General features: G+C 35.2%; 1 protein-coding gene across 2 annotated transcripts in view; it reads left to right on the forward strand.

The window, feature by feature from the left end:
• Positions 1-11,936: 11,936 nt before the first annotated feature.
• Positions 11,937-16,522, forward strand: part of LOC148803601 (uncharacterized) — a 37,741-nt gene continuing 33,155 nt past the window's right edge. For both annotated transcript variants that reach the window (XM_088889988.1, XM_088889994.1), the window contains exons 1-2: positions 11,937-13,710; positions 13,844-13,902. In XM_088889988.1, the coding sequence (XP_088746114.1) occupies positions 13,496-13,710; positions 13,844-13,902 (274 nt within the window). In that variant the 5' untranslated portion in view covers positions 11,937-13,495. The remainder of the gene's footprint in view (positions 13,711-13,843; positions 13,903-16,522) is intronic.

A 16,522-nucleotide genomic window follows, 5' to 3' on the forward strand; every position in this document is an offset into this window, starting at 1 on the left:
GATTCGATCCCTATAGGGAACCCATCCCCGTCAGGGATGGAGGATGGAGGACAAATTTTTTCCCCAACGGGGATCAAGGACGGGAATGGGGATTAATTTCATAATCGGGATCGAAGACGAGGAATATGATCCCCGCCCCGAATCCGTCCCATTGCCATTCCTAGTCATTCTCAAGCATTCTTTTATAAACAACATTTGGAGCTTTCTCCTTATGCTTGGAAAGAATGTTATTGGTAGAGAACCCAGCAGTAGCAACCCCCGATCCTTGTATGGGTAGCCAAACTGCATCTCCCTACAAAAAATAGCTCAACTTCCATTTTCTACAAATATGTACCCTAATACTCACCTCACAGCTCATTCATGCTCTATGTCATTTTTTTCGCACTTGATAATGTTTAGCTGTCAAGACAATCTGCAATAAAGTTTACTATGCTTGTGCTAATGCTAGATCGTGATAAATCCCAATAGGTACCCAACATAAATACTTGAAATACCCAATGGCTGACATTCTATCTGCGATAAAATCGCACTACTAGTTCACTTACACGATGATCAAACACATTAACTGACACGGTCACGATAAAACCCCAACTTTCATTCATCAATCATATTGGTCAAACTACTAGTGATGATATCAACACTAAGTGTCTTCATTCAACAATTAACCTTGCCAGGGTGTATGATTGCATAGCAATTTCACTCCTTAACCCTGGATTTAACCCCAAGTAAAAAGTGAATTTGGCTCCGTAAGGCTACACAGTAACCCATAACCCCACAACGGAGAAAAAATTTGATCCCAAATCTCCTATGCAAACAACTAGACCTTACCAACCAGTGGTTGGTAACCTTATGATACAAATTGCATTTGTAAGGCCAACCAGTGGTCGGTGATGACTGTTGGTTTCCGCCGGTCGGAGAGGAAGAGAGAGTGAAAAAGGTTTGGGTCAGTGTGGCCATGTGATGAGAGAGAGTAGCGGGAAGTAGAATGGTGTGTGCATGAACTCTTGCCCAGATAGAAGCCGGACTCAAGTGCTGCCCACTTTAACTTGTTGACCATCACCGTTGGCCTTGACAGTGCTGTGGTGGGTCTCTTTGTTGAAAGTCAAACCATTATGATGACGCTCTAAAAGCAAAGCAACAACAGGTCCTTGTGGAGGGTCTCACGTGGAAATCTACTCGCAGGAGTATTCCATGTATATGTAACAGATATCTTCCAAGTTCTAAGTGGCTGTATCACCCATTCCCCATTGAAGTGAAGCAATTGTATCACCCATTCTTATGGTTCTTAGGGTCTGAATTACTTTTGACTTATGATGCTTTAAAATTGGATTATGTAGTTCGGGTCTACCTTGACCCGACATAGACGTAACGGAAGCTTCGGTAGCTACTATATGCCTCTAGTCAAGAGAAAACAGGAAGACAATTATCAAACAGCTAGCAAACCTTGTCTTTATTCTTTCATCGACATGAAACTTGTGAGTGAAGTTGAGGAGGTCAAGGCAAAGGAAAAGGATGGGAGCCATTGAATATCAAAATGGCTACGTGTATAAGAGGCAATTAATGAGAATTCATGTACATCAGTCATGACGTCTGAGTACAATGTTTCCACTATGATATAGAAAATACATAATATCGAAAAATTAAGTGACAAATAAACTCAAATCACTAGCAAATAAGATGTTATTTATCAAAACTCTTTTTATATCAAATCTGACAATGTTTTCTTTGGGGCTAGTAAACTTGCTATCCTTCTTCCTTTTTACTATTATACTAGCAGGGACCCGTGTGATGTATGGGAAAATCTAAAAGATTTAATAATTTTATTTTTCATTTAATGTTGATTTATAAAAAATAGTTATTGTTAATTGAAAATGAATAATTTTTTTAATAAATTTAGTTTTATTAATAATTTGTAGTAATTATAATAATTTTTATTCTTTTTATTATTTTTAAATAAATAAAAATAATTACAAAAACTAACATTTTTATTAATTCCACTAATAATTAACAATTATATAGGAATGACAACGGGGTGGGTTCAAGGCAGGGCACTCCATCCCTTTCCCTGCCCCATAGTCAAGACATTCTACCCCATCCCCACCCTATCCCCAGGTAACCACTCTTCAATGCCGGGCGAGTTCAAGGGCAATGCACCCCACTCCTCATCAAGGATGGAGAATCCTTGAACTTTCTGGCCTCGTTCCTAGTATTGGGCAAGTTCAAGTAAAGGTGTAAATTGGGTCATGCTGGTTCGGCACAACACGACCCGTATGTGGCTTGCACAAAGTGCAAGTCATACTGTGCTGACCCACGAGGCGTCCTGGGCCATGCCTCACTCCTCTAGGATAATTTGGGGGGTCAGTTCAGCACGACCCATGACTCAAGCCAGCATGGGCCATGCCGTGCCAAGGGTCGGGCTACTCCATGGGTCGGACCTTGGACCCATGCCACACACCAAGCCAAGCTTAAGGAAAGACACCCACTCCCTATCCAAGGTTTTTAAAATTGGACCGGATCGGGAACCGTTCTAGGGTCGAACGGTCTATCTGTTCAGTTTAAATGGATGACCCTCTTTGACAAAAAAATAAAAAATTAGAAAAACAAAAAAAGGCTAAAAATTGTTGCCCGGGTTGATGGTTCGACCGCCCAGGTTAGCGGTTCGCTAAACAAATAAACGGTTTTTGAAGAAAAAGCAGTTTTGAGGTGAAACGGTGTCCATATCCCAATTTTTCAAGTCTAACCATTTGGTTTGATCCAGTTTTGAAAACATTGTCCCCGTCAACCCAATATTCAATTTGATGATAGAAATGATCAAAAGGATATATTGAGTATTAACCACATGGTAAATTTCTAAATCTACACTAAATTGTCTTTAATATTAAAAAATCTAACTTTATGAAAATTTTGGAAAATTTATTGTACTTGTGTAATTTTGAATTAAATAATGTATTTTCTTTTTATATGGTTTACTTATAGAACTATACTAATTTATCTTATAATTTCTAATATATACTAACCAATAATTTCCTTTTTCCAATATTATACTAATTTATCATAATAATTTGTGTAATTATTTGTTCATATTATAGTTTTCCACGTCACACAGTCATTTATCTTTAATAATTTTCAATAATTTGTAATGAAAATTACATAATTTTTGAATGGTTTTCCAATATCTGTCATATGTAATAAATTTTCCTAAAATTTCCAAAATACACTAATAAATTTCAATAATTATTTAATGCATTTTAATTAAACTTTCAAATACTTTATACCTTTTAATCTCAAATATGTTAGTTTACAAAAATATAGTTTTATGAAAATTTTTGAAAAATTTATTACATTTGTGTAACTATTGGGATTTATCGAATTTTATAAATTTTTATTAAATATATTTTTTATTTGGCAGTTTACTAACAAAAATACACTAATTTATCTTTTATTTTTCAATATAAATTAATGAATAATTTCATTTTCTAACATTATAATATTTTGTTCCCCCATTTGTATTTGGTTATTAATTATAATAATAACAATAACTAAAATTTTGTCATATTAAATATCTAAATTAGTTAATTTTGTCATGTTAAATATTTTGTTATTTAAATAATTAAATAATATATAAAATATTTTAAAAATTTTGTTATTTGAATTTTATTTATTTTAATGTTATTATGTAATATTAAATATTTTGTTATATTATTTAGCTATTTTTAATATTTTTTATTTGAGATTTTTAGGTATTGAAATATTTAAATAATGTTTTATTTTTAATGTTAAATTATTATTTGAATAATATTTAAATTGAATGGTTCATAAAATTATAATTTATATTGTTACTACATAATTTCATGATGAATTTTGTAAAAATATAGAATTATCAATAATATGAATATTATTTAAATAGTTCTGAATTTTTTTAATTGAAACTTTCTTTAGATAGATATAGATAAACAGTGGGGGAGGGGATAAATCGGAATTAGAGATAGTTTAGGAGAGAACCTCTCTACTAAATTAGAGATAATTTATGAGATAAATAGGAGTTAGAGATAATTTAGGAGATAAATAGGAATTAGAGACAATTTAGGGGGAAGTGGTGCCACTTAGCTAAACATTAGAAAAACAAATCCCTCTTTCTTTATGGTTATTAGAAATAGTTAAGCATATGTGATTTCCTTATTGATTTAATGTATAATTATGTGGAACTAAAAAAATAAAAAATTCAAAAAAAAAACATAAAACTAGAAAGGGGGATTTGAAGCAATGAGAGGTCTCTTGACATGGCAGGACCAATTTATATATATAGATTGTACACATGAACGGGGAATCAGGGGTTTACATGTGGTCTGCCTGACCATACCACAAATAGGTTGCAGTTCCATGGTTTGGATCCAAAGTCTCTGTATTTGGAGTGGTGTAAAATGATCAGAGAGAGATCTACTTCCTCCGTTTTCTTTTCACATATAACCACCTAATTCATCTTATTCCTTCTATGACCCCCCTAAAGTTTATTTGTCAAATTACACATACCAACTAGAAATCCATTAGCTTGGATGTGTGAATTAATTGCTAAAAGATTATTCTTTTAAGAAACTATTCATATCTCAAATATATCAAGAGTAAAATATGGATCATACTACTAAGTGGTATAAAGCACACCTATGGTGAAACAATAAGGACATATGGGTATAGATAAGTAGAGAGAGGACATACAACACAAATGCAATACTCTTTAGAATACAACAACTGAAGTTGAATATCTTTAATATCTATATCTTTGTAAAGATGACTATAGGGACGGATTATGCAGTAGTGGTTGCTCATCAATGTATACCAATTGGCATAGATGTTTTGTAAAAGTGTTTTTATATAAGTACTTTCGTAAAAATGCTTTTACAAAAGTACTTTAATGAAAGTGCTTTTATAAAAGTGCTTTCATAAAAGTATTTTTGTAAAAATACTTTTATAAAATTGCTTTTATAAAAATACTTTTGTAAAAGTGCTTTCATAAAAGTGCTTTCATAAAAGTACTTTTTTAAAACACGACAATCAAAAGTAGTTCCATTTTTCGCATCCCTTATCCATTGTTTTAAAATATACTATAATGGAACCTGTTTTAATAATTTTTTTATAAAACACGAAGTGCATACAAACACAAAAATCACACAAACTCAAACTTCTTGCAACTGCATACAACCACTATGTTTGATGGGTTGGATGTAACATTATGTTCACGAGGTCTATTGGAATATTTCACTTAGTGTAGAAAAGTTGTTCCAACATCGACTTTATTTACAATATCACAATCAAGGGCCATTGAATATTCCTTTTCAAATTCCTTAAATATTGTGGGAGTGTATATACATGAAGTTCACTTCAATATCTTTATTGGAATAGACACATTGGGTGTACTTTGGTTCATCTTTACCTCATTTTCCATTTCTTTTCAATGATGATCTGCTACAACTCTCTCGAAATGTTTAAAAAAATTCAGCTAAATTAAGAGATGGTTTTAAATACCCTATTAATACAGAACCGGTCAGGCGACCGGTTCCCAGTTTTTTCAGTTCGACTGTATGCTCCAATTCGATTTTGAAAACAACTCTAAGGAAAGAAGAAACAAAACAACTCTGAAAAAGAAAAAACAAAAAGAAGAAATAGGTAATTCAAAATGCTTTACTCTTTTTTAGAATCTGGAAAATTCTTAGAATTCATTCTTTTCAAGATGAATTATAATAATGAAAAATGGGAGAATTGAAGCACAAACGGGCCTTATTTCCTGAAAAAGAAAAAAAAAAGCTTACTATTGACATTCCACAACATTGAACAATTTACTCAATTAAAAACACTCTCCAAAACAATATATTTGTTAGTGGGAAGAGTTTGTTAGTGGGAAGAGTCTTTCAAGATTAAAAACTATCCAAAACAATATATATTGCATTAAAATAAAACATATAATGACTGGTGCAAGTGAGAATGAGAACTATGAAAGAGACAAGAGAGAGAAAAAGAGGACTGGTGGCCTGCGCGCATGCCGACCGCTGTCCGCAAGAGCTGTTATATTCCAAGGTGTTTCCTAAAAGCACTAGTCGATCTTTCTCAAGAGTCGATTAGCTAAACCTATGTTTAATTAAATGGAATTACAATCAAGGAATTCTCATTCTCTCAATTGAAATCCTCTTTGCATAAACATAGGTTGTTAATACACCTATAAGGAAATCATACCAACAAATGATATCTCTACCTAATTATTGGCCGAACAAGTGTTATTAGTTCCACCTCGATTATCATCTCTCGATGCATAATCTTGATTAAAGAATGAATCATTGGTGATCAATCAATGATAAGTAATCAACACAAATAACACAATACAGCAAAACCTCATCGATTTTACTAATGACTGAAAATCAATGCATGATCAAGTATTAATCCCTAATAATAAAAACTTAGCCCCTCATGATTTAATTAAGAACAAGAAAAATACCCTAATTACTTTCGGATCAAACCACTCTTGATGATAAGAAGAGTCACTGCATATAAGAATTGACATAACCAATTCAGCAATCAAAGCTTTAAGCTATCCGACTGAGGTGAAGTCAGTCTTGGGTTGGCAAAACCCTAATTTATGAGCAACCTCTCTCGAGCGCAGCCCACTCTATCTTTGAATGACAAATTCTATATTTCTATCAGAATTTTACTCACCAAAGATGCATTAAGAACAAGATTTCGCAGGTCATCAATTCAGGTATGAATGATTGCCAACCGAACCATGCAACTTATCTCTAAGGTGCATTCAGTCCATTTCTTGATTAGATGATCTAATTACCTAATTCTTTCTCAAGCAATTCAAATAATCACAGATGCAAGAACAATTTGGCCAAGATTGTTCTATAAATCGAAACCCTAATCAAGAATCCCAAGAACAAAACATACTCAATCGGATCTGCCTAATTTTAATTACAAATCAGGATTAAAGCTAATCATGGTTCGCATAAAAAGGAAGAAAGAAAAAGATTCAATAGAGAAACCTCAAAACCCTAATTGAATATAAGTTACCAAACTGCAGAACCAAAGAGGAAGACACTTAAGATCTTTGTGTCAGTCTTCGATCTCCTTTTAGAGGTTTGAACCCTTATCTCCTCTTTTTCTCCTCTTTTTATATCCTTCTCTTAAGATAAAACCCTGTTCTCGTGTAAATGGGAGAGTGGTGAATTCCCGGATGAAAACTTGCAGGCTAAGGAATTGCTCCAGCACATCAGCAGTCCGGTTGTAGATAATTTGGTCCCGATTTTGACCTCGATTCAGTCCGTATCTATTAAACTCAAAACATGAAAGTTATATACCTTTTCCTTATCTTTCCAACGTATCTTGAATCATCTCAATCGGAGTACGGATGAGAGATTTATTCCCAAATTACCACACGGCGCTGAAACTGTCTAGAATTACCCGATTAGCCTTGTTTTCCTTATCTTTAATGTCCTATATTCCTCCTAGACAACTGGGTTGGAGGGTTTTCATTTGATAAGGATAGAAGGAACGTTTTTAGAAACCACAAAATAAAGGAGAAAAGGAATGGCAATGAAATTGTGTCTAATATTGAACAAAACATTTATAACCCTCATACCAAAAAATGTAAATAATTATAGGCCCATAAGTTTATGCAATGTCATCTAGGAAGTTATTTCAAAAATCCTTATTAACAGAATTAAGCCTTTTTTGGATAATATTTTATCTCCCTATTAAAGTGCCTTTGTGCCAAATAGGAAGATTAATGACAACATTCTTATCGCTCATGAAATGTTGCACACAATGAAAAAGAAGAAAAGGAAAACTGGTATGCTTGCGTGCAAAATTGACATGGAAAAAGCATATGATAGACTAGAATGGGAATTCATTGAGAAAGTCTTGAGAAATTTTGGATTTCATGAGAAATGGATTAGCTGGGTTATGGAATTTATAAAGAAGGTGTATCATATCAAATTTTAATAAATGGAACCCCCTCGAAGGAATTTGCCCCTTCTAGACGGATCAGACAGGGAGATCCTCTTTCTCCCTATATTTTTGTTCTTTGCACTAAAGCGTTAGCAAAGAAGCTTGAAAAAAAATCTCTAGGTAAGAAAATTTCAATTGGTAGTAAGGTTGCCAAAGGAAGTCCAAAAATACCAATTTTATAGTTTGCAGATGATTGCTGCTTGATATTCATTGAGACCTCAATTACAAGATGTTTGAAAATAAAAAACATTCTCACTAAATTTGTTGCGGCTTCTAGCTAGTGCCCAAACTTTTCAAAATCTACACTCCAATTTTCGAAAAATACACCAATTAGATTCCAAAAAATCTTAGTAAAAATTTCGAGGATCCAAATCCAAGCAAAGTCTGATATTTATTTGGGAGCCCCCATAAAAAATAGTAGAGTTTCAAAGAACACATTCTTGAATCTCAAGGAAATGGTAAATAACAAACTGGCAAGTTGGAAAAAAAAACACTTTATCCTTGGCAGGTAGAATGACCCTTCTGAATGCTACAACGAATACGATGCCGCAATTCCTCATGAGTTCTTTCAAGCTTCCCCAAAATATCATAGATGAAAATTGATAAAAGCCAAAGGAACTTCTTATGGACAAATTCTAGTGAAAAAAACCAATTCATTTGATTGGTTGGAACAAGGTGTGTACCTCAAAATGTTAGGGTGGTTTGGGTCTAAAAAACCTTCAATGGGTTAATGAAGCTAACTTAGCAAAGTTGGGTTGGAAAATATTATTAAACATTGATAACCTTTGGGTTAAAATTATTAAAGCAAATTATCTTCAGAAAGAGGATTTTTGAATTGCTAAGGAAAATAAAGGTATATCATGGGCTTGGAAAGGTATCATAAAGGGGAGAGATCTCCTTAAAAATGGGTTATGTTGGGAAATGAACAATGGCAAATCTATCAAATTTTGGAAAGATATATGGGTAGGTGATGCCTCATTGGACCAAATTATTCCACCCGATAAGATTGAAAATGATAATCTCCTTCTTAGTGAGGTTATTTATCAGAAAAAAGGGTGAGTGGATGGAAAATAGAAAATAGAATTTGTAGCTTGGTTCCTTTGAATATTTAGGGGAAAATAAAATCAATCTTTATCCCCTAAAATCCAAAAGAAGATAAAGTAGTTTGACAACTTAGTTGTAATGGGAAATTCTCAATTAAGTTTACATATAAATTAAAATGTAGCTTGCCTCTTCATGAAAATTTGAACTCAACTGTTTGGAAGGAAAATTGTTCCCCAAAATTGAAAACTTTTCTCTATCTACTTTTTAATAAAAGATTCTCAACAAAAATGCTCCTGCAAAATAGAGGTTTAAGTATTGATGAAAAATGTAATTTTTGTGCGGATAACGTGATCATATTTTTAAGAATTGTATAGTTGCTAATCAAACATGGGATGCAATAAATCCCATTTTGGTGGGTCCTACATGCTCTAACTTTTCCTTAGAGGAATGGTGGCTAAAAATTGGTAAGAAAAGTTCAAATGGAGAAAATAATGGAAGAAAAAAGTGTCCATTCTTATTATGGTATATCTGGAAGAATATAAATAAAAAATCTTTTAATAATGTGTCAACCCTTATTCAAGTAGTGATTGAAAGAGCTTTATCGTCCTTTACGGAATATTATAAAACCAATATGAAGCCGAATGGAGCTGATGCCCATAAGTTGTGCAAGTATGTTATGTGGCAAACTCCAAAAATTGGTACTATCAAAACATATTTTGATGCATCCCAACTAAACAATGGGATGTGCTCAGTTGCAGCCACAGCTAGGAATTTTTTGGGTGAGGTGGTAGATTACAAGGCTTATTACTTAGGTTCTTCGACTATCAACATAGCGGAAGCTTGGGCCGCGTGGGAGGCCCACAACTTGGCAGTGAATTTCCCAAACCATTCCATCATCATTGAAAGTGACTCATTAATGATGATTTCTTGTCTGAAGTGGCTCATTGACCCCCTGGAATCTACGGAACATCATTGAAGAGTGTTTAGATTTGAAGAATTGAGCAAATGAAGATTTGGTCTACAATCACGCGTATCAGGAAACTAATCAAGCGGCAAACTGGCTCACCAATCAAGCCTTTTCTACCCAACAGGGTATAGTAAGTCTCAATCTTAGTGATCTTCCATGGAATTTAGCTAGTATTTGTAAGTCTGATTTTGTGGTGACGTGCTACCCCTTGTCTCATGTAGCTCCTCTAGGTTTCTATTAAAAAAAAAAAAAGAAAAGGAATGACAATGAGAGAGGGTTTTGTATAGTAAATGAAAGAGATAGAGAAAGTAGATTTGTAGATCCAAGTTCTCTCTCTCTCTCTCTTTCTCTCCAGAACTTGAAGCAGTTACCAGACAATCCCCTTTATCTCATGTCTTTTACTCTTCAACGGTGAAAGGTAATAACTAAAGATGGTGAAATGTGCTTGTATCTTTTTGCCTAAACATACAAGTCAAGAAAAGACATTTTTCCCTCATAGCGGTTTCACATATTCACTTAATGAAAGGGCAATAAAGTCCTTTTGCCTTTTTCTATTAATTGAATTGCATTTGGTCCAATCCGATCCAGTCCAATGTAGGTCCATGGTAAATGGACCAGGTCCAATCCAATTGCATGAATATTTTTTACCATTTTGGTCCAGCCCAAATCAATGTTTGGACTGTCCAATCTGTTCAAATTCGTTTTGATTTAGATTGGTTTCATCCCAAAATTGGTCCATATACTTATCTTATTTCAATGGTGTAGATATTGGCTTAATCCAATCCAATCCAATATAAATTTATTATGGTAGGGCAAAGTCCAATCCAATCTAATAAATATTTTGGACCGGATTGCTCCAATCCAATATGTCTTATAGGTCCATCCAATCTGTCCAAATTGATTTTGGACGAGAAGAGGCCCAATCCATTGACACCCTTATTTGTGTCCATTTGTTAAACCATAAGGCTCAGTTTGGAAGAATTACAAATACAAATATGTACAATGTAAATACATTCAAAATAATACAAAATATAAGGTTTTGCACTCTACGTATTTGTATTTGTATTTGTGCTCCTTCCAAACTAAGTGTAAGGGTAGTTTAAGAATTTAACCCCAATAATAAAGAGTTGAGATCTTCTACCAACAAAACATGTCCCAACACTCTACCAACTTGATGGAACACCGCACATCTCACTATGAGATTATGACCCACCATAAAAGTGGGACTCGCCACGTATGAGATGTGCGATATGAGGTAATGTTGGTAGGGGGTTGGAACGTGTTTTGTTGGCAAGTGATCCACAATCAACAATAAAGGCAACAAATTAGGAGTCCGGATCACTTGCCAACAACATGTTCCAACCCTCTACCAACATGATCTCACATTGCTAGAGGTGTCAATTGGACAGATTTGGTCAACCCAATCCAGTCCAATGTGAGTCCACTTACAAATGGACTTGACCCAATCTAGTCCAAATTCAATACAAACCAAATCCAATCCAATCAATTAAAATGTAAATGGATTGGATTGGATCCAATCCAAACATAATGAAATATAATAAATTATATAAAAGCACTTTTGTAAAAGTACTTTGGTAAAAGTATTTTCATAAAAGTGCTTTACAAAAGCACTTTTACAAAAGTGGTTTTATAAAACTACTTGTATAAAAATGCTTTTATAAAAGTACTTTTGTAAGTGTATTTTTATAAAAATACTTCCGTAAAAATACTTTTCATAAAATTACTTTTATAAAAGTGTTTTCATAAAAGTGCTTTTGTAAAAGTACTTTCATAGAAGTGATTTTATGCTAGCTTCAGTTTTGACTGATTTCAAAGTGGACAAATGTTTGGCATCATGATCAGATTATTGGAAATTTGGTTTTGGTCCAATTCAAACCAATAAGAATATGGACCAATTTATTTTGGATTGACTCAATCCAATAATTATAATGGACCGCCCAAATCCAATTTGATAAGGTTTGGATTAGATTGGATCCAAATCAAAACCACAATCGACACCCCTACACATCGCACATCTCATACATGGCAGGTCCCAGTCTCATGGTGAGATGTGTGGTGTTAAATCAATTTGGTAGAGGGTTAAAAATAAATCTGTTCATGGACTGTGCATCTTGGCCCGACTCAGGCCATTTCATTCAATATCCTTCAAACCTTCCAAATCACAGCCGGCACTAGCAGCAGTGTGCACCTGAGCGGTATCATCTTTCATCTCCTTCCACAAACGGTGAAGCAACAGGCGATATCATCTCTCGCAAGGCGGTGCCCAATTTCTCATTCTCTAATTTTTAAATATACATTAGCACATCTCAGATTAGAGGCAGTGTCCCCATTCCCTAACAACGGCCGGTGGCATCTACAACGGAAGTCGGACAAGTGACAATCGGTAACAGAAAACCCTATCAGGTCTCTCTCTCTCTATCTCCTCCACTCCTCCAGTTCGCCGACCCTTCTGAAATCATTTTAGTTTAGGCATTAGCTCGGGCTCGGGCCTCAGGCTTTTATGAGGGCCGGCTTAGGCATAAAATGTAGGCCCCGGCCAAATTCCTGTCCGTGCCTAATATTTTATGTTTATACCAGGTGAAAGCCCTGCCCGACCCAAAATCTCGGAGAAAAAGAAAGAAAAAAAAACTCGTTAATAATATCAAAAGAAGATCCGAATTCAACTGAAAGAAAATAGAAAGATATTATTCCCACACAAATGGAAGTGCGACAGTTGGGAAAGTGGAACTTGCGAAGATACGCCGGTCAGTTCCATGATCATATTACCGTTAACAGCAGGAAGGAAGATATCAAGAAATTAGATTTTAGAAACTCAAAGAAAAAGAAAAGCATAAAAACCATTGCACTTTACAAAAATTATTGACGCCTTCCACCGTTTCTTCTTCGTATGTTCCTCGTCTCTCCCAAGTTCCAATCTTTTCTGCATCTCTCCATGCGGCTCGTCTGTCATCGCGGAATTCGATAGATATCAGCGTCCGTCATCGTGGAGACGGGTAACGCTCGCCTTGTGGAAATACAAGCGAGAGAAGGAGATGAGAGGAGGAAGCGGGTTACGATATTGCAGATGCATGCAGGTTTTCAGAGATTAGGGTTTTGTGGATTTCGGATTTCGGAGAAAGTCTGAACGATGACTTGAGGAGTCTCTTTTTCCGTTCTCCGCCATCATCGGTATATATCGTAAGCTGCAAGCCTGCAAGCACTCTCTTCGGTTAAAATTTTGTGGATTTCAAATTTCATAGAAAGTCTGAACGATGAGTTGAGGAATCTCCTTTTCCGTTTCCCGCCACTATCCGTAGATAACGTTGGCAGATGGCTGCAAGCATTCGCTTCGGTTAGGGTTTTCTGGATTTCAGATTTCAAAGAAAGTCTGACGATGAGTTGAAGAGTATCTTTTTCCGTTTCCCGCCATGGTCGGTATACACAAAAGGTTTTAGATCTGTACATATAGGCAAGAACGTAGATTCCGATGTAATGGTTATGTATCCTATATCATGGCCGTGGATATTCGTCCTATTAGATCAAGTTCCTACATCCCACGATAAATACCCGATGCAACAACTAACAAGACATGTATATCCTTTCTGCAGTGGTAGAAGTCACCGTTATAATCGGCTAGAAATGGAGAATGGAAGACAAAGGTGGAGAGAAGTCAAGCATTGTGATCGGTCTGATCGAGAACAGTGGAGGTATCGTATTTGATCCAAGATGTTGTCTCTCTCTTTCTCACTCAAATATTCTATTGCGATCTTATCGAGGTTGAAGATTTTTGAAACTACAAGTATTTTCTTCTTTTCCTCCTTAACGTTGTTCGGTATTCAGATCATCTGCAGCTTCTCGAGTATCAACCTATGATCCTATCCACAAGCATTGGCTGAAAGGTAACTTAATTTGGAATTTGGAAATGAAAATCCTTATTTGCTTTATTCTCGCTCTTAGTGCTACTAGCTCATCTCAGACTTAAGAGGACTGAGATTAACGGTTCCAGATTTGATTGAGAAGATTAAAGTAATGGTCCAGATGTATATGAACTAATATATATGAACTAAGAGAATTTACCTCTAATTTAAATTGAGACAACGAATTTGCTGTAGTTCTCTTGTGGAAATGAAACTAGAAAGTGTTTATGCATTTAAGAGCAAAATCTTGAATCTAAAGGCATCTGTTATATTTCTTAGCAGTAGAAGCCAGAACGATGAACCTGTATAGAAAACGAGAAGTAGCCTATTCAAATGCTTTAAACATGAGTCTTATGTAATCTTTGAATTTCTGATGTTAAACAAATGTTGAATAATTAAAAATGTAGTGGTCAAGCTTGTTTTGAACCTGTGCTAATAATAATTATTTAGTGAAATAAAACAGATCTTTGCCAAATCAAGCTGAAACTTCTTGGGATCTAGTCTCCATGAAATGGCTTGCTACATTCTCTTCTCAATTCATACGAGGTAGGGTGCGCTATCTCACATTTGATGTCAACTGCATCCGTATCAAATAATTTATTCGCAAGAAGTTTCAAGGAAAATTTCTTTCAATCGGTTGAAAGTGGGGTCCACTGCCCAATCCACCTTACCCACAAGTAAAAGTTTCAGATGTATAAAACATTACCGAGTTTTTAAATTTTACACTGCAATTTGTCTTATGGTGGGATTTTTATTTTTTATTTTTTTTTTATTTTGAAGGTTACATGTTATCTGGCTTGTCTGGTAAAAAATTTCATTCTTAATATCCCAAAACTGGGTTTGATATTTGTTTTTATCTACTGACCTACTAACCCCTAATCTACTTGCCCACCCAGAAAATTAAAAAGATAAATGTGACTATTGTTTTCATGATATGCTAAGATTTTTTTTTTTTTTTAATTTTAAAATTACTGTAAGTTCCTTTTTCATTATAACTTATTTGCAATATATCTTCTGAAATCAAATGCTTTAAAAGTTGGTGAACTTCACTGTGATTTCCTAGATTTCTCTTTTCTAGGATTGATACAAAAGAACAATTGGTGTGTGGGAGTACTTATTAAAACTACTATTTTCCACTTAGTATGCGCTGTCATTTAGTTTATAAGATGATGAAGCATATTGATTTATTACGTTATAATATTGTGAGAACTAGCTTTACCATGACAGGTTGCATTTATTGGTAAACTAGAATTTGACATTATCTATTGTTTATTCTAAGAGTGTACATGGTGAATATAGTACTGCCACCCATAATTTTTATCAAGTTTGAACTCCATGTTATACTGATAACCTGTTGTGGAAGTCCCTGCATACTAGTTTCTTTGGATTCTCAGAGGCTCTGCAGGAGTATCTACTAAGTGTAGATAGAAAACAAAGTTCAAATCTAAGTGGTGGTTCAGAAATCAGTGACAAGCAGAGTTACAGAGATAACTTGAAAGATAATTCGAAGGATGAAGGACAAAGTATCAAAGGACCTCAAGCCATAGATTGCAGTGACTCTAGGAGCTGAGGACTGCTCTTAGAAGTAGCGGATGGAGAGTGGGAGAAGAACTTGATTTTGACTGTAGACAAGAGAGTCCAAGATTAGGAGAATGTTGCAGGGGCATTTGCGAAGAGATTTAATTTAAGTGGTACTGCTATAGCTAGACCTTTTGATGAGTCAAAGGCTGTGTATTATGGAGCTGGTGAAGAAGTAGTGATCCCAGATGCTGAGTCTGTGGAAACTCCAGTCAGAAGAGTAAGGATAGAGAACTGGTTTCCGTCTTGTAACCATAATAGCATCTCAGAAAGTCCTCTCAAGCTCCAGCTGGTAGGGCTTTTCCCTTCAATTACTGGAATGAGGAAACTCTGGTAAAATTGATTCAAGTCCTAGGTGGTTAGGGTCGATGGTCTGAAGCTCGAAGAAGTTCCTAGATGCGTAGAGATGCTCATTAATGGTTGCTGGCTTAAGGTTTGGGTTCTGCTGGAAGGTGAAACAACTCCTTGGATGAAAGGTTCTAAGGAAGAAGATGTCGACATCCTTGAAGGTTGGGTTACACGTGGAAAAAAGAGTTCGAGCCAGAAGGTCTTGAATAGTGTATAGATGACGAACGAAGATGAAGAGACACCACCCGGGTCAGTCAGTAAGTATCTGGATAAGAATGATGGTAGCCCAATTTTTTTGGAAAGTGGAGACCAAAGTGTAGGCAAAAAGTCTTATGTGGAGATCATTAAGGGCAGAGCCATGCCAGCTAACCCTCTGGCTCCACAAGGCATTTTAAAACCAGAGTGGATTCGAACCAGGTCCTTCTTTTGAGGGTGAACCAGAGCTGCCTTGTGGACAAGATTATAGGCACTTCTCTTGAAAAGAATGGTCTTCGATAGGATCACAATGGCAGAGGGGATTTAACTCCCCCTTTTCACCTCAAGGCAAGGTCCCAGGTGATTCAGAGACGGAGGTTGGAGAAGTGTCGTGACGACAAGTTTGGTGAGGTAAATCAGTCTTTGAGTATTTCAATTAAGAAAACTGGCCTGGAATGTTCAACTGGTGTTAAGGAAGCGA

This window comes from Nelumbo nucifera, chromosome 1 (genome assembly GCF_055504915.1).
Source record: "Nelumbo nucifera cultivar China Antique chromosome 1, China Antique-T2T, whole genome shotgun sequence".
In the NCBI taxonomy this organism is placed as follows: domain Eukaryota; kingdom Viridiplantae; phylum Streptophyta; class Magnoliopsida; order Proteales; family Nelumbonaceae; genus Nelumbo; species Nelumbo nucifera.